Source organism: Varanus komodoensis, unplaced genomic scaffold (assembly GCF_004798865.1).
Source record: "Varanus komodoensis strain SLA01 unplaced genomic scaffold, ASM479886v1 scaffold13_3, whole genome shotgun sequence".
NCBI classification, from domain to species: Eukaryota; Metazoa; Chordata; class Lepidosauria; order Squamata; family Varanidae; genus Varanus; species Varanus komodoensis.
The window spans coordinates 15,358,126-15,382,338 of record NW_025335409.1 but is presented as its reverse complement, the minus strand read 5'-3'; the positions used below and the strand labels follow the sequence as shown (position 1 = coordinate 15,382,338).

At 40.5% G+C, this 24,213-nt stretch overlaps 1 protein-coding gene across 6 annotated transcripts in view; it reads left to right on the top strand.

Moving 5' to 3' along the window:
* Positions 1-24,213, top strand: part of FRMD4A (FERM domain containing 4A) — a 301,515-nt gene that overhangs the window by 149,229 nt on the left and 128,073 nt on the right. For all 6 annotated transcript variants that reach the window (XM_044423314.1, XM_044423315.1, XM_044423316.1 and 3 more), the window contains exon 3: positions 20,746-20,840. In XM_044423314.1, coding sequence (XP_044279249.1) covers positions 20,746-20,840 — 95 coding nt within the window. The remainder of the gene's footprint in view (positions 1-20,745; positions 20,841-24,213) is intronic.

Below are 24,213 nucleotides of genomic sequence, written 5' to 3'. Positions count from 1 at the left end.
AAGATTTCATGATTATCTTAATTTTGTACCACCCAAACTGGATAGTTCACCATGATTAAAACTATAAAATATGGCATGATAAAACATAGTATAAATATAACATAATAGTTCTCTAATGTAATATAAAACTTTAAAACTACAGGATGAACCAAAGTAAAAACCAGCAGCAGTGTAAAGATTTAAAATACAGAACAGATTTATTATAGTAACAGATAATGACATTATTAAAAGCAATAGGCTGTGTTAGAGACTTAATATATTCATAAATCAAGTTCATCCTCTGTTGTCACAACTTTCTCCTAAGATGTTCAACTATCTTTGAAAATTGAAAGCACTATCTTGTAACAGCAAAATAATAACCATTGGGATAATTGCCCTTTAAATGAGTAGCTTTTCATAAATGTCAGAAAAAAAGTATTAGTACTTTATAACAACCTCTTGGGTGTATTTGCATGTTATGCCACACTACCTGGTAATAAACCATGGTGGGTTGGTTGTTCTGTGAACAATTCATGGTATTCCTGACAGACAATTAGGCTCACCATGATTGCTGACCACTTCCTTCCTCTCCTTTCTCGAGGTATTCCCTGGGAGAGTGAAGCAGGACCAACTTGTCTCTTCTCCCTGTCACAACTGCAATCTGTTTTAGGCTTGCCACTTTTTTTACACTTTACAATTTATTTTTTACCCTTTATAAGCTAGCTTCATCCCAATTTTGTCAGCTATTGACAGCTTCTTCAGAGTGCCCAAGATGCAACTTGAAGGGCATGTCCATAATCACATACCAATTTTTAATTATGTCCCTCTGAACTGTACAGATAATTTGCGTCTGTGTATGCATGAGTGCTTGCTTTTATTTTTGCAAGTACAGGCCTGTGCAGCCTCTCTTAGGCAATGTCTAGGGAGGCAATGCTGCAGTACCTACCAAACCTAGACATTGACCCAGAGAAGCTCCCAACAGCTGTTTCTTCTCCTTTTTTCTTTATTTTTGTGGGTAATTGTTGTGAAAAGGTGAAGGTTCAAGTCAAACCAGAGGTCTGAGTGAGCTGTGCTTGTGAGAAGATAGTGGTGGTGGAATTTATTTACCCCTTTGTGACAAGGGTTCAAGCAACACAACCATCCTAGAGCAACCAGTGGGTTGTCAGATGGCAATGCAAGCCACTCTACAGGAAATGATCTGGGTGTGTATAACACAAAAACCTACCATGGTTCATTACTACAAAAAGGGTGTTGTGTCATGATAATTCAGTCATGTGAATGCAGTTTCAATCTGAGGAACTTGAAGAATTTGATTAAAATGAATTTTGATACAATCTGATGTGATCCACAGCTCTCAGGTTAATGTGTGGATTAAAATGGTTATTCTTTGAATTTTCCAAAGTTTGAGATGAAATTTCAATTTTAAGACATTGAATGCATTTAAAATGTGTAATTTGAGGTTAAAATCCCTATTATGTGAAGAAATAAGTTAAAATGCATATTAAAATGAGAACTTGGTGCAGTTTGCTTTAAAAGAACCACAGACTGATGTGGAAATGGTATGGAACTGATACATGAATAAACACATGAAAAAGTAATAAAAATTGTAGACTTGTTCTTCCATCCCTAGTTTCAGTGACATGCTTCTTCTACAGCAGTGAAGGTAGTAGTTGTTGTAGTTTCTCTTCTGGGACTAGTTTTTTAGAACAGAGCTTTAATCATCCTGAAAAATTGCAAAACAGGGTTGACAGGAAACTGGAATGTGATGTCTTTTCACAATCTAAGGCCATACTCAAAGCACAGTTACTAGAGAGTAAGCCTGATTGATTTCAGTTGGACTTACTGCTGAGTGCTAAGAACTGTAGTGGTAAAAAAAAACCTATCCACACCATGGCCATTGCAAGGGATTGTTGTCCCCGCTCTTTGTTTGTTAGTCTTTCCAAGCATCAGATAAACAAAGATCCTAACTTGCAGGCTTGGCTTGGCTTGGCTTGGCTTGGCTTGGCTTGGCTTGATGATATTTTTGCTCCTGAACTGAAACCAGTGTGCTGGTTGATTGTCCCCTGATCAATTCATGCATGGAACGATAATGACAGGGATCGTGCAGCCTAGGAGAACCAGTGTAAATCTAATGAGATTGTAAGGTCAGCATCTTTTTTGATATTGCTCTTGATGCCCAACTTTTGACAGCTCAGATGTGGGGTATTGGTGCCTGTCTGGATACCCAGTTTCTTTGTTACTAGGTGCACTCAAATTGTGCTTTCTCTTTATTGGATAGTGTGTTGGGTTTTTGTTCACTTGCTTGTTTTCTTTTTTTGAAGGAGGGGATGGGGAGAGGCTTCATATTTTCTATAACTGGGCAATACCTTTACTATGACCAAACAAAATGCCACACTGGGTGCAGGATTTGGAGTTTTCCAGAATTCAAGTTCAGCCAGATCCATCAGACTATGTGGTAACAAAAAATAAGGAACAAGGGAAGAAACTGATGCAATGATGCTGTGCTTCTTATTGTGCTATTGACCTGAGACTTCTGTGAGAGGACAGGATAGAAAAACTTTTAATAAATAAATAATGTAATAAACAGAAAAGTCCTGGCATCTTGTGGCCTTGAGGTTTGCACTGAGCCAGTTTCAAAATGGACTTTTACAGACTGATAGAATCACTGATAGGTGTACCACATACCTGATTACACCTAGCAATGTATTCTGGGATAGAGAAGCAACATTTGCTATCCATTTCTTGAAAACACAAAGGTTTCCACCAGTTCAGATCACTCTGTTGCCATGAGCAAAACTCATAGTCTCCTGAATCCGCAGAAAAGAATAAAGAAGCATGTCAGTCTTTGTATTTGCTAAACTAGGGGCTAATTTTAGATGGTGCACTAGATTGAAAAAAAAAATCAGTTGAAGCCAAATTCTGAGTATTATCGAGTTGTTGGAGGGAACAGTAGAAAATCTTCCTCATTTCTACACAAAGTCTCATCTTACAATCATTCCTGTTTGGAGCTCAGCAACATTTGTTTATGAAATGGATCATAGTTTCTTGGAGTCGCTTCTCTCTGCTTGTTTGATCTTTATTAAGGAGGAATGTTACTGCCTCGTGTCCATTCACTCTTCAGCCATATGTCAAAGCCAAGACTTGCGTGGGAATAGATTTTAATAGCTAGGGGTCATGGGACAGCTAAGGAGATGGTGGGGGAGGACTGGGCTGCAAAAGAGAACAGGGTCTTCATGGTTACCAAGAAGAATGTTCTCCTCTGTGTTTAGAGGAACCATCTAGCTGTCTTGTGGGCTAAGTTATATTACTTCCTTTCAATAGCCATTCTGCTAATGTATGCCATATGTTAATACCTTTTGGTTCTGTGATTTGTGACGCTGTTGGTATTCTTTTTTCCTCTTGTAACCTAGAAATTTGGCACAGCTAAGACAGATTTATGCATGCCTCTTAAAATAAATCTCAGGAACAATCTTTTTTGGTCATGACAAAGCATTCCAGGACTCAGCAAGGCTGCAGCCCATATTCCCAAAGTCTTCATTCTTTTAAGATGTGGCTTTTTGAAAAAGCACCTTTGACCCACCTTGGGAGGTGGCAAAAGATGTATAGTGTGGGATATGCACGCATGTTTGGGAGATGAAAATGTTGCGGGAAATTGCAGCAGTAAATGGCAGTGACCTAACAGTGATCTTAGGCTGGAAATGTATAATAGATTTTTCAAAAAAAAAGTGAATGTCCTATGTCAGGGCCATCCTTGGAGTCTTCCATCTGATTTTTCAGTGAGAAAATCAGCTCTGGTTTTAAATGTGTATCTCTTAGCTACACACCTTCGGATTCCCTACAGGTATGATAGATGTTAGCTTTGATGTAGGCAAAAGTAGGCAATTTTAAGGCCTGGGGGTTTTAGTACACAATTAAGTCATTGTGTTGTGCCTATTACCTTCTAAGTGTCATATTCAGAATGAAGAGTTGTGTTCCCTGCCAGTATGTATGTGGCTCAAGTTTAGCTTCATTTTTTTAGGATAGATTTATGTTTGTTCATTCCATCTGGGACCCTTGGCTTGCAATACTATACAAAACCAAGGCAGAACTTTTGTATGTATTTGGTCTTCATTCATTTCCCTAAGTTGAGGTCCCATGCTACTGTTTCTAAATAGAGGAACTGCATGGGCAGGGCCAAGAGTGTGAACCTTTCCCACTGAACAGTTGCTTCACTGGAAAAGCTGAATAGCAATGGTCTCAGGTGTTCGTTTAAGATGTTTTTAACCATGTGGATATGTGCATATATAGCTTTATAAAAGAAGAGGGAAGGAAATACTACAAAACCATGTAGAGTGCCCCAAAATTTCAAGATAATTTTCTTCTTCGTTAAAAATGAATTTTTGACTTAACAGTGTGTATGTTCTTTCTCTCACAGTAGAGCAAGCATCTCCTGGATTTTAAAATTGTTTAACAAAATGAGCAAAAATACACTTTTTACCCACAGAAAATTCTTCTTTGCTATATTATTTGCACAGCTGTCAAACTATCAAAGTTGAACTGGAACTAACTGGAGCCCCCATAGCAGTAATGAGTGGATTGTTCTTAAAATGTGGCATGCACACACCATCTTAGGTTTGAGAAGAGATTCTTAAGGTATCTAATTATGAAGACTGAAAAGGATTGGGAGAGGGCAATAGGCCTGCTTTCTCCAGAAGAGTACCAAAAACCTGGTGATCCCACACAGATTCTTTATTTGTGTTACCATTGGGCTCTATTTAGGACTACAGAGATTAAGAAAGTTTAGGGAAATGCAGCCTGTGCTGTCTGCATTGTTAAAACAGGAAACATTATACTTCCTGTATGCTGTCCCTGAATGCCACAGGCATGATGCTCATCACCTGATTCCTGCTGACGGAAATGAGTTGTGCTGCACATTCCTGCTTATTTTCCTTTTATGGGATCTTCCTAACAGTTCGAGCCAAGCTACACACAGAGAAGAGCCATGCATTACAGCATTTTCTGAACTGTACCAGTTCATACTATAGCAAAACAAACAAACAAAACAACACTTCTAATAGATAAATCACTTTGGGAGTGACAAGGGTTTTAAGCTTCCCATTGTGCTAGCTTTTTGTGTTCGGAGTTTTCTTAGTTCATTTTCAGTTAATTTGGCTAGGGATATTGAAATCTGATATTCCTGCCTGCAAACTGCAGTGACATAATATTAAGGAGAAGTTGCATCTCACAATGTTGCTGCATGTACAGTGGTACCTCGGCTCACGAATGCCACAATTCGGGACCAAATTGGGTCACGAACAGAAATTTCAGAAAAATTTTGCCTCAGGTTGTGAACTCTGCATCAGATGATGATCGTGACCGCTCCCGTCTTTCCTGCAGGAGCACAACTGCGATTGTGCCTGTCTATGGCCACAATCGCACTCGTGCAGGGAAGACAGATGCAATCACGGTAGTGCTCAGGGGGAGGGGGAGATGGCCACGGTCATGGTCGTGGGGGGAGATGGCTGTGATTGTGGTTGTGCTCATGCAGGGAAGATGGCCATGATTGCAGTCATGCTCGGGGGAAGAGAGAGATGGCCACGATTGTGCTGGGGGAGGGAGATGGGCACAATCTTTGTTGTTCTTTGTTACCTTGTTTCAAATTTTTGTGATTTAAAGAAATGGTTACAGAATGGATTAACCTTATTTACATTGAACCCTATGGGGAAATTTGACATGGGTCATAACCAATTTGGGTCGCTACCAGAGTCGTGGAACAGAATAAGTTCATGAGCCAAGTTTCCACTGTATTGATGGGATATGAAGGGCTGTTTGAAAGGTAGAAAACTCTTACTTATTTTTGAAAGATATTGTATATCCTTTCTTCATCATGGTCTCTGTGCATCACACATATATGGGTACTACCTTAATTTGAGCTGCTGGCTGTCATTCTTCAGGGCTTAGTTCCCTACTCATGGACTCTGGAATTGTCTTAGTGGATCCGTCTTGTCTCTAGGGTATATCCATGTGAGTGCATGCATGTAAACACGAATACCCAATTATCTAAACTCCTGACCCCATCCCATAGTATGACTGTTTAAAAAAATTATTCTAGAAGGCTATGAGGCTTTGTCCATACCATCCCTTCTGCTGTAGAAATCTTATAACTGTTTTTACTATTTTTTTTTTACATTCAGAAAACATGTCTGGCAAAATATGTGCGTGCACTTGCTTTTCGATGTAAATGCAGTGAGCAACTACAGTGATGTATAAACGGAAAACTAATGTCCTTCCCATCTCCCCAGATGGGTAAGAAGGGATCAGGCTGTGATCTCCATAGCTAAACATTTTTGGCACTGAGTTGGAGAGTTACAGAGGCTCATAGTCTAAAAGATAAATGAGTTGTGCAAGCTGCCCAGCTTGGTTTTTTGCCTTAAGCAAACTTGTTTCTTTGTTTTCAAATGCTTTAGGATGAATATCTCAAAATAAAGATTATAGCCTCTATGGTAGTACTTGCTGAGAAAGAAGTGTTTAAAAATAATTTTAAAAAACATCAACTGTAAAATAAATATTTTAGAAGATGCAGGAGAAAAATTCCATTTGGATATCCTGCTTGGCTACTTAATTCTTCCGAGGCTCTAATCCAGGCCTTCCTGTCACAGTGGATCCTACCAGGCATAACTGTCTCAGAACATGACATGATGTTTGAAGTGTGATTTGCTATGCATGGTACAGTTGGATGATTTTAAAATACAATTGCATTTCTTGACTTCACCTATCACTTATATTTAGAGCATTTAGGGGAAACCAGTCTGAAGGGTGTTCTGCCCTTAATACGTTTAAACTATCTTCTTGGAGTATTACTTGCTTTTTTAAAAGATTCAAACGGCTGAGTTTCTTGGAAGAAACCTAATGGAGCTTTATCAGTAAGTAAAACTCTGAAGAAAAAAAAGCTAAGGAACAGAGTTATGATCTATTTCACAGGCTCACTACTGCAGGACTTCCTCAGAATCATGTTTTATTGTGGTTTCCAGAGAAATACATTTTTACACTTGCTGGATTTTCAGCAAAAAAGGGCGGAGTTTGAGACACCTAGGGCACAATACAATGCATGTTTAGACAGGAAAAAAATCTGCAATGACCTGCAAGTAGTAGGATGTTTTTCTGCCTAAACACGCACAGGATTGTGCCCTCATTTGGATGAACCTGCCCAGCTGTTCCTCTGGTGTTCGGTCTTTTATGAAAGAATCTCAAAGCTGGGGAAAGAGAGATCCTAATGGATCCATGAAAGAGAACGGGGGTGTCTTGACCAGAAATACAACAATCTTGCAGTTGTATACAAGCATTGACTCAGAGTAACTTTTACTTGCATCAAGGTTTTTAGCAGAGCAGATACTGACTTTTGCCAGAAGCACAGAGAGGAAACTAACTTTCACTTTCATATAGGACTTTTGTATTTCTTGAAGAAGAGAGAAGCAACTCTCATGTTTAAGTCAGTAAACATAGGAAGCTCCTTTGTAATGAGACAAACCGCTGGCCCATTAAAGCTCAGTATCACTGATACAGTCTGGCAGCAGCTCTCCAGAGTTTCAGGCAGTTTTTTCTGCCCTGTGTGGAGATGATTGGGATTGAAACAAGGACAGCTTACCACTAAGTTACAGTCCCTTCCTTACAGCCTGTGGCCCCTCAATTGCCAGTTTCCTGGCTGTTGGTACAAATATACAGTTGCCTGTTGTGATTATTCCTGCGGTCATCCTACCAATGAACATTTGTATACGTGGAAGGAAAACTGGCATAGGAGAAAAGCAGAAGGACATTTTCACAAAATATTATATTAAATTATTTAATATTATGTTAATATATTATAATTAATATAATAGAGCCGTGGACATTATTTGTGTTGCATGTAACTCTTGGTCAAACGGGGATTAGAATATGCTTTTATCATAGGCTTAACAATCAGGTCAGGGTGGATTTGATTTAATCAAATCGAATTAAATCATTATTTAAATCACTAGTGAGTAAAACTAGATTTAAATCATGGTTTCCTACATAATGTGCATGCATGCATGCATGCCTTACCAACAGCTAGAGCTTCATTAAAACATTCCCAAACTGGGTCTGTGTTACAGCCTGCTGCAATTATACACTTTCTCCTCCAGGGAAAGAATATGATGATAAACCTCAAGCTATACACAAAAAGATTCAAAGACTTGTGGAATATTCTGCTCAAAGGGTTTCACCTTTATTTTTACTGCTTGCCCCTTACTCCTCACACTTTGCTTCTTGTGCATATCTCTTCAACTGTCCCACTCCCAACAAACTTCTATTCATTGATTTTTTTGAAATATAACACTGAAGAGGTAAGGAGTTAATTTTGTGTACATAGATTTGCAAAGGAATAGGGAGACAGATCTTTTTGTCTACTTTTTGTCTATTTTTAACATTTTTGCTGTGAAGAAGGGGCAAGTGATCTCCGCAGACAAATTCACAGTTTTGAGAAATGTAAAACCAAGCAACTGTGATAATATCTTCTAGATAGAAAAATTGCCCAATAATCTTACAGAAACCCCTGGAAGAGCATGACATTGTGAATGGATTAATGGAATTCATTTACCATGAAACTTAAACATTGCATGAATATACAGCCTCATGCTACATAATTAAAAACTAATCCTTATTTTGTGATGAAGAACCTTTGGACTATAATGTATCTTAAATAATAGAAAGCTATCTTTAGATAGACTTTTCCTCAAAAAGCATCTTATTTTTAAGAAATTCAATTTAAATCAAAAATCTGATTTAAATTTTAAGAATCTGATTTGTATATTTTTAAAAAATCTATGATTTCTATCCACCCTGAATCAGATTATAGAAAGTGGCAGCGCAAAATATGCTTTAACACTTCATGCCTTGATCCCCAGAAAGAGCTCTATTTATAGAATGCTTTGCTTCGCATGCAACTTGCAGCCTGATCACTGCCCCTTTCTCAGATAAGTGCATCTATAACAGACAAATTTAATAAGTGTCCATTCATTCATTCATTCATTTCAAAATGTGCATGCTACCTATTAACAAAAAGTTATTGGGTAGTTTACAGATAAATGATAAAACCATGACATATAAATATAAAACATGACTACAACACGACACAATTACAATTCAGTCACTTGTAGAAGTATTCATCACTTTTGACTTTTTTCACATTTTGTTGTATTACAACCTGGAATTCAAGCAGATTTAATTGACATTGTTACTACTTGATATACACAAGAGACTCAACCCTGTGAAAGTACAAAATATTTTTATTGTGGCACAAACGTTAAGTAAATGAAAACAGGCTCTTGCGGTTGAACCAAAGGTGGACCAGAGTAGATTGAAAACAAGAACCCAAATGGCCCAGTCAAAACCCAGTGAAAGCTTCAGTCTGATTAAGAATCTGTGGCAAGACATTGCTGATTGCCAGTGGTTCCCATGCAATCAGACAGAACTGGAGCAGTGTGCCAGGAGGAACAGGCAAAAACTGCAGGATCCAGATGTGTAAAGCTGACGGACAATTATCCAAGCAGATGCACAGCTGTAACTGCTAGCAAAAGTACTTCTACCAAGTGTTGATTCAGGGGAATGAATCCTTATGCAGGTGACAAGTGCCTGTTAGTTTTTGTTGATTTAACTTTTGTGCCACTTTAAAAATATTTTTCACCTTCACTGTGTTGGGTATCTTGTGGAGATCAGGCATTAACAATGCCAGTTAAATCTGTTTCAATGCCTACTTGTAATACAGCAAAATGAGAAAAAGTCACTAAAACAGCAGAATGAAAGGCTCTAGTGTTCCCATTCATTTCAAGGAGTCTACTCTAAGCAGAACTAATATTGGATACAATCCATGATTTCTTTCTGCTGTTGAACTGAAGATTTGCTTAGGTAGGAAACCTCCTGAGAACCATATGTAAGCCCTTTGTAGGAAAAGCAAAGTAGAAGTATGATTAATAAATGTAACCTAATGTAAAAATGTTCAGATTTCAGTAAGTCTGTGCAAAAATGGATGAATGTTTATACAAAACATGAAAATTCTCCGCTTCGTGAATAGTTTTTTTTAAATGCTCAGAATTGTCAGTGAACTCCATGGAAGTTCCATATATGGATCTGATGTTGTTACTGTTACAAATTCCTAATGTTGTTGTATTCCTGATGTACAAATTCCTGATGTTGTTCTTAATTACAAATTCCTTCCATGAGTGACGCAGAACAAATGTACTTGTTCGGTGATCTACTTGTGCAACAGAACCTACAAAGGGTCATATTTCCTACATATAACCATTATATATTCAAGTCACACAGCGCTCTCTGGCTCACTCTCTCTTGCCCTCTTGCCCTCCCCCCACTCTCTGTGTAGATTAAATAACCACTCATGGAAAATCTTCCTGCACATTAAAAATTAGTATGTCAGGGAGACAGAGTCTAAGCCAAAGAATAGAGCCAAAATAAAGCCAAAATATATTATTCTAATGAGCTAGCTTTCTGTTTGCAAGTTTTCTTTTTCCATGAAGGAGCATTTAAACAAGGAGAGTACCATAAATTCAGCTTATTTTCTTAGAGAGAGGGTTCATGCACTGGTTATTAGTATATATTTATTGTTGCAAAGAATTCTGCACTGCTCTGAAAAATGCTAATTCTTCTCATAGGAATGCTCATATATTAGCAGCATTGCACTGAGTCCAGGCTGCTTGCCAAGTAGGTGTGTATCCTTCACAATTATTTGTATTTTCCTCCTCCTCTTTGGGTCCTGCTGCCAGACAGGAAGGTGGGTGGCTTACGATTTGCAAAATCTCCTGTGGAATGGGGTGCTCTAAGCAAGAGGTTTAATTTGCTGGTGCTTAAGGCTTATGAATAGAAAATAAAGCTATGTTTAAAAAGTGCCAACTCCAATGAGCTATTCCAATTCAGCTGTCCTTTCCTCCTGTTTTCTTCCACCCATGCAAATGACATCTTATTCTGGGCTTACCTATCAGTGAGCTCTAGAGAATGAGGAAGAAAGAGCAGTGAAGCCTGAAAACAGGGAAAGGGGAGCAGGAGGATCCAGGAGAAAGAGACCACATGGCTCTCCATTTTACAGTAAAACATTTTTGTGGCTAGAAAGGTTCCTGTCCTTCCTGTTAGATGGGAGTGCAAATCTGTCTCCTAACAGAAATTTTTCTCTATGCTAAACACTGCAGCTCAAGTCTCCAACCTGAATAGGTTTTTACACAAAAAACGGTTTTGTTCAACATAGCAACCCGCTATGTTTAGCCAATGGTTGTCATGTCATCTGAACCCAGCCCAGGCTAACCACAGTGGCATTTCCCCCCCAAACAAGCCACCCTGTGAAAGCATGATCTGTTCTAGTGTTTTACCCATGATGGGTTCTCTGAACCTAGACAACTCTGCTCACCATGGGTAAAGTCCAGCACCTGGTGACTCAGTTGGCAATAGCAACAAAACCATTGCTGCTCTTCCCAAGCTTGTCCTGGCCACTTGCCAAGGTCAGCCATCCAGCAAGTGCCTGTGCAGCATTTGGGGTGACTGGCAATGTCTTGCTGCTCTCCCTGCCAGGTCCCAAGTTGATTTTATATTATTACTTTTTAAAAACTAGCAGTCTGGGGCATGTACAGCACCTTCATGCAAAGATCTTCATCTTGTCCCTGTCACTGGTTAGTCCCCAGCCCCGACCATTTTTTGTTCTTTGTCCTGAGCTTTTAGGTGCTCAGAAAACTGCAAGTATGCATGCTCACCCCCCTTTTTTTTGGGGGGGGGGAGTTTTGGCAACTATCTTAGAACCCTTAAAGGTAGAATTTGAAAGGGTAATGAGTGGTTTTTTACTTACACATATGATGGTATGTGTCCTAGTCTCTTCCCACAAAAATTGTGATGTCAGTGCCCTTTGTTAAAGGGACCCTGAGATTTGCAAGCTAAGGGGCAAAACTCCTTTCCCCTAGAAAAAGTCATGGTGCACATTTGTGCTTTCCTAAACAGCTAGAGGGTTCAGACACAGTGAAAAATATGCCCCAGGATGAAGACTAGCTGGGAGGGGGGGAGATCAGTGGGGATCATGCTGTTAAGGGGGTATAAACCACACCACCCTGATTCCACAACCAGTGATTACTCTCACCTTTGGTATCTCTTGGCAGTTCAAAGCTGTCAAGAGAGAGTAAGTGGCAGGGGGACCTGTCAGAGCCTCCATGGGGTCATGTCCAGGGTTGGCAGCAGGAACCCTCTTGGATATTGCCCCAATTGAGGTTTCAAATTCCCACAGTTGTGCAGCTGTGCCTAATTTATGAATGAATGAACAAATAATGTGAAAATATATGCAACTGTTTTTTATGCAAAGCAAGTTCATGTCAGTCATGGACAACTCCACCAACTTGCTTCTCTGTCACTTTGAAAGGTCTCTTAGCAGCTGTCAAAACAAGGATCATGAACATCAGCTGTGAAGTCAGCATTCATGATCTCCAAAGGGAAAAAAATCAAATTGCAAAAAAGCCATGGTGAGCTGAAATCAGCTTGTGATTACAACAGGAAGGGGAGGAGATGGTTCAGTCCTCCTATGGTATTCCCTGGGATACCACCTTCAGTGAGGAGGAAGGAGAGGAAGGATGTGAGTAACCCACAGTGAGCCTGATCATCTGTTGGGCTTGCCATGGGTTCTGCTCAGAACTGCCAACCCCCTGTGACTTTTTGCTTGAGCAGGTTGGCATGATGTACACCTCTCTCGATATTTTTGTTGTTCCCTGGTGAACAGAGCTGCAAAGAGCATTAATTCATTTTTCTATGATGTTTGTGCTGGTTGACTACCTACATTACTGAATACCTTATTTTTTCCTCTGAAAACTTACCAGTTATTTTAAACGTTTTTCTCTATACTGGAGGACCATAGAGTATTATGACTTTTAGTAATGGGACAGCATAGAAAAACTTTAAATAAATAAATATTGCTGATACCAGTTGGCCTTTCAGTGAATCACATTTCAGCAATACATACATTCACTAAGGACACAGTCCAAGATCCTGGTGCCCTCCTGAGCTGTAGCCAGCAGGGCAGGAGGGGTGGTCAAACCTTTCCCTTCTTGTCTCTCATCTTTGCTAGATGGACCTTTTGGCTTATCGAACAAGTGTGGCTTGAAGGAGCATGAAGAAGCTCAGGATAGCTCATATCCTGATCTCTCTGCTTTTGTTTCCTCACTACCTATCAGAACATGCTCTTTCCTCCTCCAAGGCTGCCTTTCTGACCTCAGAGAGGCAGCTAGCTTGGTTCTTTCCATACCAGCTGTGAGGTGGTAGTGGCAGGGGGTGATTCCCTATCTCTGCCTCTGACCTCAGAAGGGATTTTCTAAGCCTGGGATGATCACACACAGAAGATAGGCGTTGCTCTCTCAAGGAATCAGAAAGCATTCCTTGTCACATGGAATGACCCTGGTGAAAAAGAAGGTAAATCATAAACACTCATTTTGCAGAAGGCCCGCTGGTGAGGCTAAAAAAAAGAACTTACTCAAGAACCGAACTTCAAGGCAGAGGTAGATCTGAGCTCCAGATCAATAAACCACTCTTTTAAAATCAAAGATGGTTCTGGGCAGTAGAATTTCATTATTTTAGCACACCATCTTCCCAGTTAAAAGACAATTAAATAAAAGGAGAGTTAAAATAAAAAATCCGAAAGGACCAAGAGCCTGGTGCATCCCGAGAGAACTGTCCACAGGCCTCATATTGAAGGCCCCATTCAGGACTAGACTGACACAGAGTTTCAATTTCTGGCATTGGGTTGACCATGAATCTCTTGTTTCACTCCTATATCTCTAAAATCCCCTTTGACTGACAGTGATAATTACTGGAGATATAGCACTTAACTTACTGTTAGTAGCCTCAGTCACTGAACTGAGATAGGAACACTTAGGATGACCTTCTTGGCAGACAGGGCAGTACACTCACCAAAGTCTAGGGATAGGTCACCACTCCCCCTATGTGTATCATGAGTCAGCCATCCAAATAGCATGTTTCAAATGGGTCAAGGAAGCAAGGGCAGTATGTTAGTTGTTTTCCCCACCCTCCGTTTATCTCTCTAATCCCAGCTTCCTTTTGCTGTTAATTTCTGGCAATAGCAATGATGCAAAGTGTTTTGTTTAATGGAAAGCAAACAAGCGCCTAAAAACACAATTCAAGAAATTTAATTACAAACTGGAAAGGCACTCAAGATGCTGCCTGTGTTTCTAATGAGCCTTTTCTTTTCTTCCACTTGCATGGAAGGAGGTCATTGCTCATCACTTTTGCCTTCTGAGTGAACACAGATCAGCTTATCTCAGCCGCAGCTTTCAGTGTGCAGGTCTCTCTAGGGACAGGAATTCAGCCTTACTATTCTAGATTTTCCTCCCACAAGGATGTGGCTGCTCCTCTGGGCAGTCCAGGTACACCTGAGCTCCTATTGTATATAGTCTGGTTTGCAATTAAATAACACAATTATAACTGAACACCTCTGGTGTTTGGTCATGTAAATACTCAGATGGCATTCATTAACCTACTTCTTCTCCTCAGCCTCTCCCTCCTGACAGCAATCATAATATCAAGCCATCAGCATAAGTTTTGCTGTACATGAAATGGTACTTGTATTTTTTTAAAATTTTTCATTTCCATTCCTTATCCCCTTTGTGTTTTGCTTATTAGATGGTAAAATATAGGTAGGGATTTGTTTTAAATGGATATACATGTGCAATTATACAGCTTGTAGCATGCTAGGAACAATAAATAAATGCAGGCAAATACTTCTGCACAAGCATCCTGGCAAGTTGCTGATCGGATTAAGAATTGCCCCCAGTTGGCTGGGCAGGAGAAAAAAAAAAGCAGCTCAGTTTTTGGCTGCTACATTTAAAATTCATAGCAAATTAGTAGCAGAGCAGAGGTTATCACTCTGAGTCAATATAAAATTACCTGGTGTATATATACTAACTTTGTGCAATTTGTTTAATTAGTCTTTAAACTGTTTGATTTGAATTTGATTAGGTGGAAATGCTTTAGAAAAGTTATTTTGGTTTTCTTGTTAGGCGCCAGTAAGAATGTATGAGAAGTTATAGATTTGTAGATATACCAATCATAATAAGAATGATAAGTGGAAAATGTAATTATGTCCCACAAAAACTTTACTGCGTGACTTGGTGCATAACTGACTGCTTCTCCCCTCCGCTGCCTGGACCACACTATGCTTGTGACTGATAATGACTCATGAAAAGCAATTTTGTGTGCCATAGCTCTCTAGGTATGTGAAAGGTTTGTTGTAAAAGGAAATATTTCATGTTGTGCAGAGATCATCACAAATATTGTGTGCTTTTAGTGGTGGGAAGGCCATGAGGTTCTCATGAGGGCCTCCCGGACACCTTAAGACACTGTGTCTGGTGGCATGTGTGGTGAAGGCAATAGTGTAGCATTTTGGTATGACTACCATCAGTGTTGATAGTATATGGCAACTCACTTCCCCTCTCCCTCCTGTTTGGCATTTTGAAAAAATAAACTACATTTTGAATACGAAAGCCTCTGTGCATATCTCCATATAATCAGATTAGATAAACATTTTCTCTTTGGAATGAAACTTATTGGACCAGAAACCATTTACATGCTGGTCTAACCAACTGCACATATTTAGTTGGTTAATTATTTTTAAAAACCTGTCTGCTTTTCTGCCAATCAAGGTACGCAGAGCCATTTGCAACACAATGCAAAAAATAAACTAAAATCTAAATGCAACCTATTAAAAATGAAACAATTTTTTTCGTGGTCTTTGCATTTTGCAGGTTGAAAGGAACAACCATTTAGAAACAGACTATTCCAGACAGGGCTTTTCCTTTACAGGAAAGTAGTTTTCCGTTAAAATAGCTTGATTATAAAGCCAGTAATGCCAGCCGAGTGATAGTGCCATGGCAGTGGTAAGGAATAAGGGGTTCCTGTTGCTGCAGAGAAATAGTGGTCTATTTAAAAAAAAAAAGCTTTACGAACTCTTTACAACTGATCAATTCCACTCAAGGTAGTAGCTAAGGTTTTGAAGTAGGAACTCTGAAAGGGACAATAACTTTGCACAGCTGCAAACAAAGCTTAGAATGGAAAGTAATCTTGGAGAGGACTAGCAGGACTTAACTTCACAATCTTAAATCCTCCCCCAGGGATGCCGAGCCAGTAACTAACCTGGCTTGCAGCCACTGCTGGCTTTGGCACAGCTACTGTTCTCCCCACTTTTCTTTATCTCTCAAAGAAAGGGCCTTGCTTTCTTATCTGATGTAGCACATTTGAAAAGAGGTGTGGCATTTGCCAGGTTCAAGGAACATAGATCCTTGTTCACTGCACAACCCAGCTCCTGCTAAACTGTAAACCAGGAAGGAAGAGTAGTTGTAACCAACTGTGTTTTATTAGAACTGCGGGGGGGATGGGAGGGGATAGGGGAACCCTGTCTCAGTGGTATCTGTACAAAAGCCCCCAAATGGATGACCTCATGCATCTTTAGCAATCAGAATTTTCCTGTCCCCAGAAACAATGAGCAATGCTTTGCATATGCTTGGCTTATAAGATATCCCATGGGATAACAAGATTCTCTCATCAACTGCTGTTGCTACTGCTTAGGTCCCTAATCCAGTGCAGTATCTACAGCTATTGTAGTGTGTTGAATAAGAAGCTGAGCTGTGAATTAAGAAGTCCCTCCAGTTCAAATCTTCTCTATCTGCCATGCATTCACCAGGTGTTCTTAGACAAGGCTTTGAGTAGATTCAGACAGCATGATAACCAGCAAGGTTTGAGTGTGGATTGCTCCTGAATGATGACTTGTTGAAACACAGTTTATCATGTTGTCTGAACCAGCAATGTATAGGGCCCATTGTTGTTGTGCTGAGCCCTTCAAGGAGTACAAGAACAGATTCTGATTCAGGTGAGGAGAAATTCCCAGCTGAAATGCCAAATGTAGTTGAACCAGAAATAAGGAGAGAGGTGGAAGAGGCTCCATTAGCCTCATGCCTGCAAGAAGCACATGGAGAAAATGGATGTAACTAGTCTCAGGGTATGCAGTCAATGGGAAAGAGAGGATCAACTAAGAACTGTCAGATGCTCTAAGCAGTTAATTGTGAAGCAATTGGATCCGTCTTACAGATGAGTTTTGGCCATCGTCACCCTGAGACATTGTAAAGGGCGGGGTACAAATATTTTAAATAAATAAAATAGGAATTTGGAAGGGAGGAGAGGGCCCTTTGGGCTGAAATCAGCATCTTTCTATGAGACGGCATTATCTAAAAATCACATTTCTTACAAGTTTAATTATGTTTGTTCCTGGTTTTGCATTACGGTTTAAAGCTGGCCTTGCTGTTCTTCATTAATGTAATAAAGCACTTGTAATAAAGCAGAACATCAGTGTCTGTTTCTGGCTTTGGAAGCAGGGAGGGATTCTCTCCAATGCGTCATAGTTTGTTAACCAGAAGCCCATAAAGAGAACCCTTGCTTTGTTGTGGGTTGTGAACTGTGGGTTGCTTACCATGGTTTATAATTTGAGCTGGGTTCATTCAACACGATAGCCCACATTTGAGCATGTGCTATTGTGTTGTCTCAACTCAGTCACTCTTGGCATCAACCTCCCAAGCTGTGATATGAGTATGATACTTCTGAACTTCTTTACAAGGCTGTTTTCATAAGGAGGACTGACCTGATGTGTGTGGGATGCCTTAAGCCATGAGCCCTCAAACTGTGGCCCGTGGGACGGACCCAGCCCACCATGCCCATTTATCTGGCCCAAGTCGCCGTCCACATGCACGTTTGGCTTGCTCACTCAGAGATGGTTTTGGACTCAGCGGGAAATCTCGGAGCGAGCGAGCCACCGCCACTGCCTGCTTCCCCCATGTGCGCGCACTCACTGCCCACCTCACAGCGTGGGTGGAGAGGCAATGGTTTGCTCGCTCGGAGATGGTTTTGGACACTGGGAGATCAAGTGAGCCGCCGCTGCACGCACCCGCCACCGTCTCACCAGCGCGCATGCCCAGGCCCCCTACCTAACCGGCCTCCGTGGGTCATCACCACCTTTCACCTGGCCCCCTATTGAAAAAGTTTGAGGGCCCCTTCCTTAAGCCCTGTAAAGCAAGTATGCATGCTGAGGATGGGGTGGGGGAAGCTGCCACGGCTGGATACCAGCTTGATCTTTTGCATGTTTACTTGGAAAGAAATTCAACTCAAGCCAGTGGGATGTTTTCCCTGGTAAGCATATGTAGGACTGCAGCATATGACACTGAGTTACAAGTCAGAGGTTCTTCCAAGACTGAAGCAGACTCCCACACAAGAACTACATGAGAATTATTTTCACTAACCTGCTCACATCTGCCCAAGTTAGTAACGTCTTGCTAATTTTACTTACTTATTCCATACCGCCAACAGCCAAAGCTCACTTTCTAATGGGTAGAGGGTAGATCTTTGCAAAGCTTACTCTGCCTTGTTATCTAAAACTCACTGCAGATTACCTAGTCTAATGAGTGGGTGTTCTCAATAATGATACAAAATCTATTTATTATTCTCAGGGCCCATGAGTTAACAGACTGTGTACCAGAACATGGAGCATGCTGTGCAACAAAAGAACATTAACCTATTAACTGTGCTTAGATTACCTAGGATACCAACAAGGAGTAGAGGCACATTCTTTGGAGTCCTTCCAAAAAATGTGGGAATGGAAGACCTGCTATTAGTACTACTATTATTACTATTACTGGTTGCACTTCTACAACAGGTGCAACTTGCAGTCCTCCACAACTCCTGTCAGTCCTCACCATTGGCTATGCTGGCTAGGCCTCAAGGGCCCTGAAGACCAAAGCATCTGGAGAACCACACGTTGCCCACCTCTGCTTTATAATCTGCCAGTGCTGTTAGCAAGCTGCATAATATAGAAATAACACAGTCCCTCCCCAGACAGCTTGCAGCCTGTATTGGGAAATTTGGTAGGAAGAGATATCCTGAGACTGGGCAGTAGGGTGGGGTGAAGTGTAATCATAAAAACACTAGCAGGGTGAAGGTACAGATGAGTGAATCTGTGCATGTTATGTTTGCATGTATCCACCAATGAGTCCATTCCACACTGATCTGTGAATTTTTAAAATGCACATAAAGCTTTGCATTTAAATATTCTTAACTGTGTTTTCACAAAATATGCACCTCTAGATATATTTTCTTTCCATACAGGTATCTGTAAACATCATTTTAAAGGGGGGTTGATCCAAGAACAACTTCAGAACATTCAGGAAGTGTGAAAGGCAGTGGAGAATTAGTAGTGCTGAAGGTGCAAATCAGGAATTCAATCTTTGCCATTTGCAAAGATTGCATTCCCAAAACATCCATACATGAGGGGGCACAGTAGTCTAGGAGAATGCTTTGTCAAAGATGCAGATTTAAGCAGAGTTGGGAAGAGAAAATGATTACCTTGATGAACTGAAGACATAGACCCATCCTCAAGTATAAGGTTCAGCATTGGAGGAGGAAGCCATACCACCTATCACTTGATCTTATGTCTGAAAAACTAAATGTATTTACTTAGTGTGAATAAATGAAATCAGAGAGGAAGTATTCATGGTATTACTGGATCAACTTAATACGAAGTAAATAGTTCTGGTTCCCTTAGAGGGCAATGTGTTAAGGCAAGTTTTAATAGTTATTGCTTCCCTGGATGCAGCTGCATGAAAGGCATACGGTCTGATTTGGCAGTTCCCATTACTGTCTAGATTTCACCAGGAATAGTTGGCATGAACGTTGCAGTACTTGGAGCAATTCACCCCTGTCAAGTAAAGACTGTAATCTGGATTGCCTGAATCAAAGATTATTTATTCCTCACACTTGCATTCCCTGGAATGCTCGGACCTTTTCAAGTAAGCCACAAATTTCTGAAACACCCCCAGAGCCTCCATTTATCTCTCTTCTGTATTGGGCAAACCAAACAGGTTGCTCTGCAAATTAGTATTGTAACACATTTGTGCAAAATTAATTTCCGTGTGACATTTTCACCTGGGTCCATAACGAGTACTGTGCATTTTCCTGAATCCACCTACCCAGTTTTGTCTTATTCTTAGAGCACCCTTTCTCAGCCTGGTGGCATCCAGATGTGTTGGACTACAACTCCCATTATTCTTAGCAAGCATAATTTGCCATATAGGCTGGAGATTATGGGGTTGTAGTCCAATACATCTGGAGGGCACTGGACTGGGTAGAACTGTTCCAGGTGGATGAAAGCTATGGGAGGAAATAGTCTTTACGAATTCTGAGTTGTGAAAGAAGATAGGGCTGGGCGAGGCACAATGCTATCTAGTGGTGATTGTGATTGCGATTCTTCCAAGCTTAGTTGGGAATAATTTTGCGAGTGTTCTGGAGGGAAGCCTGTAGTCAAGATGCTCACACAGCACACCGTGATGAGGGTTGTACATGCCTGCAAGCTTCGAGGCTGGTGCCAGTCTTTGTGCCTGTGCAACATAAATGCTTATTTACAGAATAATGCCCATTGTAGCAGAGATGTAGCTGCCAGACATTGCCAGGTGCAGAGCACAATGCTGCAGTATATGAATTTGTGTGGAGCCTGGCCCAGCCAGCCTCCATCAGCAGCCCTGATTGCATAGATGATGCTATCGTTGTGCACATGTCTTGTGAAGTCACCACTGTATTGTTTCAAAGGGCAGAATTCTCCTTGAGTTCCCTGTCTCCTTTCCACTCTGTAAATATTCTGTTGCCTTAGCTAAGCATAGGGTTTTTTGTCTTGTTTTTATCTTCTAGCCAAAGCTTTTGGCCAAGGAGCTGCTAGACCTGGTGGCATCGCATTTCAACCTGAAAGAGAAGGAGTACTTTGGAATTGCCTTCACAGATGAGACGTAAGTGTTTCAGGATCAGGGTATGAATATTTCTAAATCTTGAGGGAATGCATATAGGTTTCTTTCCTGGAGGCTGCAAAGGAAGGGTAGGTAACTCCATGGGGCAAAGATGTCTGTGAATAGTGTTTCCTGAGTTGCAAAGTCTTCCTGCAACCACAAGGATTAGAAAGCTGACCCAATTTATTGAAATCCCATGTCTGTATACACTATACTATGTGGATATAAGCATGATGACATTATAGAAGACTTAATCATGTAGCCCAGAAAGTGCCAGATGAAGCGCAAATACAATAGACTTCATGCAGAAAAAAGAAAGCAGCTGCTTCTCCTTTGTTATGTGTAATCATACCTTCCTGTCTTTCTATACTGGATGCTCTTTATAGGTGATAAAGTCTGTCCTAGTTAATCATTTATCACACAGTGACTAGAACACAAAGAGTCCAATAGTTGCAAGAAAATAATCAATATTCAATTAGTATCTTCAAGACTCCGAACTGTTTTTTCAGCATGGTAAAATATCTTAGTCTCCCAAGGTGCAGTCCAGCAATTGCTACTGATACACAGCCAACACTGATTTCAGTGAACCATAAGCAGGTTCTAGACACTGATGATTCTTAGCACTCACCTTGCCTAGACTGGAGCAGATGTGCCTGCATACCCACAAAGAGCTAGTATTTCATAAACATCAGGACTGCAAATACTAGCTGCTGGAATTCTTTAATCAATTAACTCTTTCTCCTGTCATGTAGTACAATGGTTTGAAAACTTTCTAGGGAACCATTTCCACATCTGTTTGTCTGCCACTTTTGTCTCCCTTCTTACCTTCCATGAAACTTTTTGTGCATTTTGTTCTGCATCACACATGCTCAGTTCATGTGAGAATACTGACCAGACTGCATTGTTGCTTCTTGTGAATTAAGAAAAAGCCCTGGGGGGGTGGGGGGAGTATGCATGCAACTGTGCAGATTAAGGGACTGTCATTAGTGATAGACAAGCTTTCTTTCAAGGATATTTGTCTGTCCTTACCAAACTAAGGAACTCCTGATATACTTTTCAGAACATGATTTGGAAGATGCTGTTTAAGGAGGCTAGCGAAAAACTTAGGGAAGCATTTGTTGGACAAATGGTTGACAGAAAACTGATTGTGATATATACTTAGTTATTTTTCTATAAGAACATTCTGCCCATAAATGTCATTAAATGTTGCTAGCAAAATAAATTGAGATGAATAAAATCTCAGTTAAAATATGGTATGCAGACAAATTTAAAATTCAGCAATAACAGAAATGAACAGCACCATCTAATTATAAACCACTTTGGTTCTCTAAAAGACCAGCTTACATGCCAAAGGCCTAGTTACTAGAGAGGGGAGCCAACTAGCTTTCTTTGGCAAAAGGAGTTCTAGAGCCTGGGATTGGCTGCAGAGAAGTCCTTTTTTGTATCTTCTCCAAATGAGCCTCTGATGGCAGTGGTATTGAGAAAAGGGCCTTCCACAACAATCTTAAAATCTGGGAAGCCTCCTATAGGAGAAAGGTGCTGGTTCACTGGCTAAAATGTCTCTAACTGCAACTGAATTTTGCATTTAGCATGTGGAATTTGTCTGTTTAAACTAATTTCAGATTCATATCTATTGAATGCTTTGTTTGTCTTTATTTTATTACTTGGCACAGATATTTTATACATAAATGTCTGTAACATGCTTTAAGCTGAGAAGCAGGACAGAAATGTCATAAATAAGCAAATATTCATTCATTGCATGTTATACTGTGGATATTAAATTGTTCTGACCTTTGCAAGGTAGGATTAACAAGTGAGGATTGCTGTGAATCAGGAGTGTTCAGATTTTCTCAGGATGAAGAATTGATTTAGTTTTGGAGCAGCTCTCTCAGGCTGCATTTCATTGGCAGGTGAGGTCAAAGGTAAAGGGGGCATTTCAACCATTTAAATGGGGCAAAACATGCAGAAGTTAGGAAACCACCAAAAGATCATTGGTCAGGCTGGGAAAGGAATTGGCATCAGGGAAGAAGGCATTACTTCTGGGGAACTCCAGAAGGCTAGATCGAAACATTGGATTTGGATTTGGCCTGCAGACCTGGAGTTCAGCACTTTCATTGCATATATAAACATTTGTTCCAGTTCTAGATTCTGACAAGGGCTGCTATCCAAAGTCCTTGCAGGCCCACAGCTTCCACTGATGTCTTTGTAGGCTGGAGTTCAAGGTTATTCATTGGCTAACAGAGGGAGACCCCTCCTTGTATAGGTGAGGTTGCATTGCTGAACTGCAACCAGTGACTTAAAGATCATGCCTCCCAAAACACCGTTTGTCCCCAGTCCAGTGGTATCAACTTGCCCTTTGGAAGAACCTTCAGTTGTGCCTGTCTGCTTTTTGGCAGGGAAGAAAAGGCGTAAGAGACTGAATCCAAGCCCACTGTGAATGCTGTTAGCAGTTTTCTGAAGGAGCTCTGTGTTCATTGTGCTCACAGCTGGCCTAGGAAGTAATCACATATATACAGCAACCCTTTGTACACTAGGCTAACCATCCAGTGTAAGATAATCCCTGCCCATCAGCTGGCTCTGTGTAATCTCATACCCAGCGTGCTGCCACAATTTCACTGGTGGCAGTCAGAACCTGTGCAAGGGCTTTGGCTCATGCTGTTCCATGAGTTGCACAATTAGCTTTTCATGCAAGGAGTCTAGCTCACAAAAGATGTTGTGGTATGCTAAATATACTGCTACTGGAACCATGTGCCCAGAAACATCTGAACAGACCTGAATTGTTGCAGCAGCAACCACAGAGGAGAGAGGAGATATGCTGGTCAACTGTGCTGCAGGGATTTTTATAGTGTGCTGTTTAGTCAAGAAAAGTTATTAGCCTCCAGATACCTCTACCTCAAAATGTCCTGTTTTTAATTGAAAAATTAATCAAAAAGTACCTGACTTGCTTTAAAAAATTCATCTAAACCCTTGAGAACCCTTGAAGAAATCCATTGATGTTGGTTTAGACTCTGTGTTTAAAGGAAATGGGAGGTTTGTGGTGGCAACCCTAAAATAATATGGAAGTAATTCTTCAGCTCAAGAGGAAAACCTCTGCAGGTGTAATTTATTTAGAAATGATTTGTACTGGGGACTTCCATTCATTAGCTGTACTGTCTCATGACAACTGGAATAGAAAATCAATAGGAACAACCTTTGTGTTGGTGACTTAATATCTCCTTTTGGTAATATAGGGTCGTTATTTCATGCAGCATGACCAGGATTAGATTGTCATGCTTTAAAAGCAAAATGTTTTAGAGATCTTAGGAACATTTTACAGCATTAATCATCACCTTTAAGGTCAAGCTGTCTCCAAAAAAGTTATACTGCAGGTCGTGGG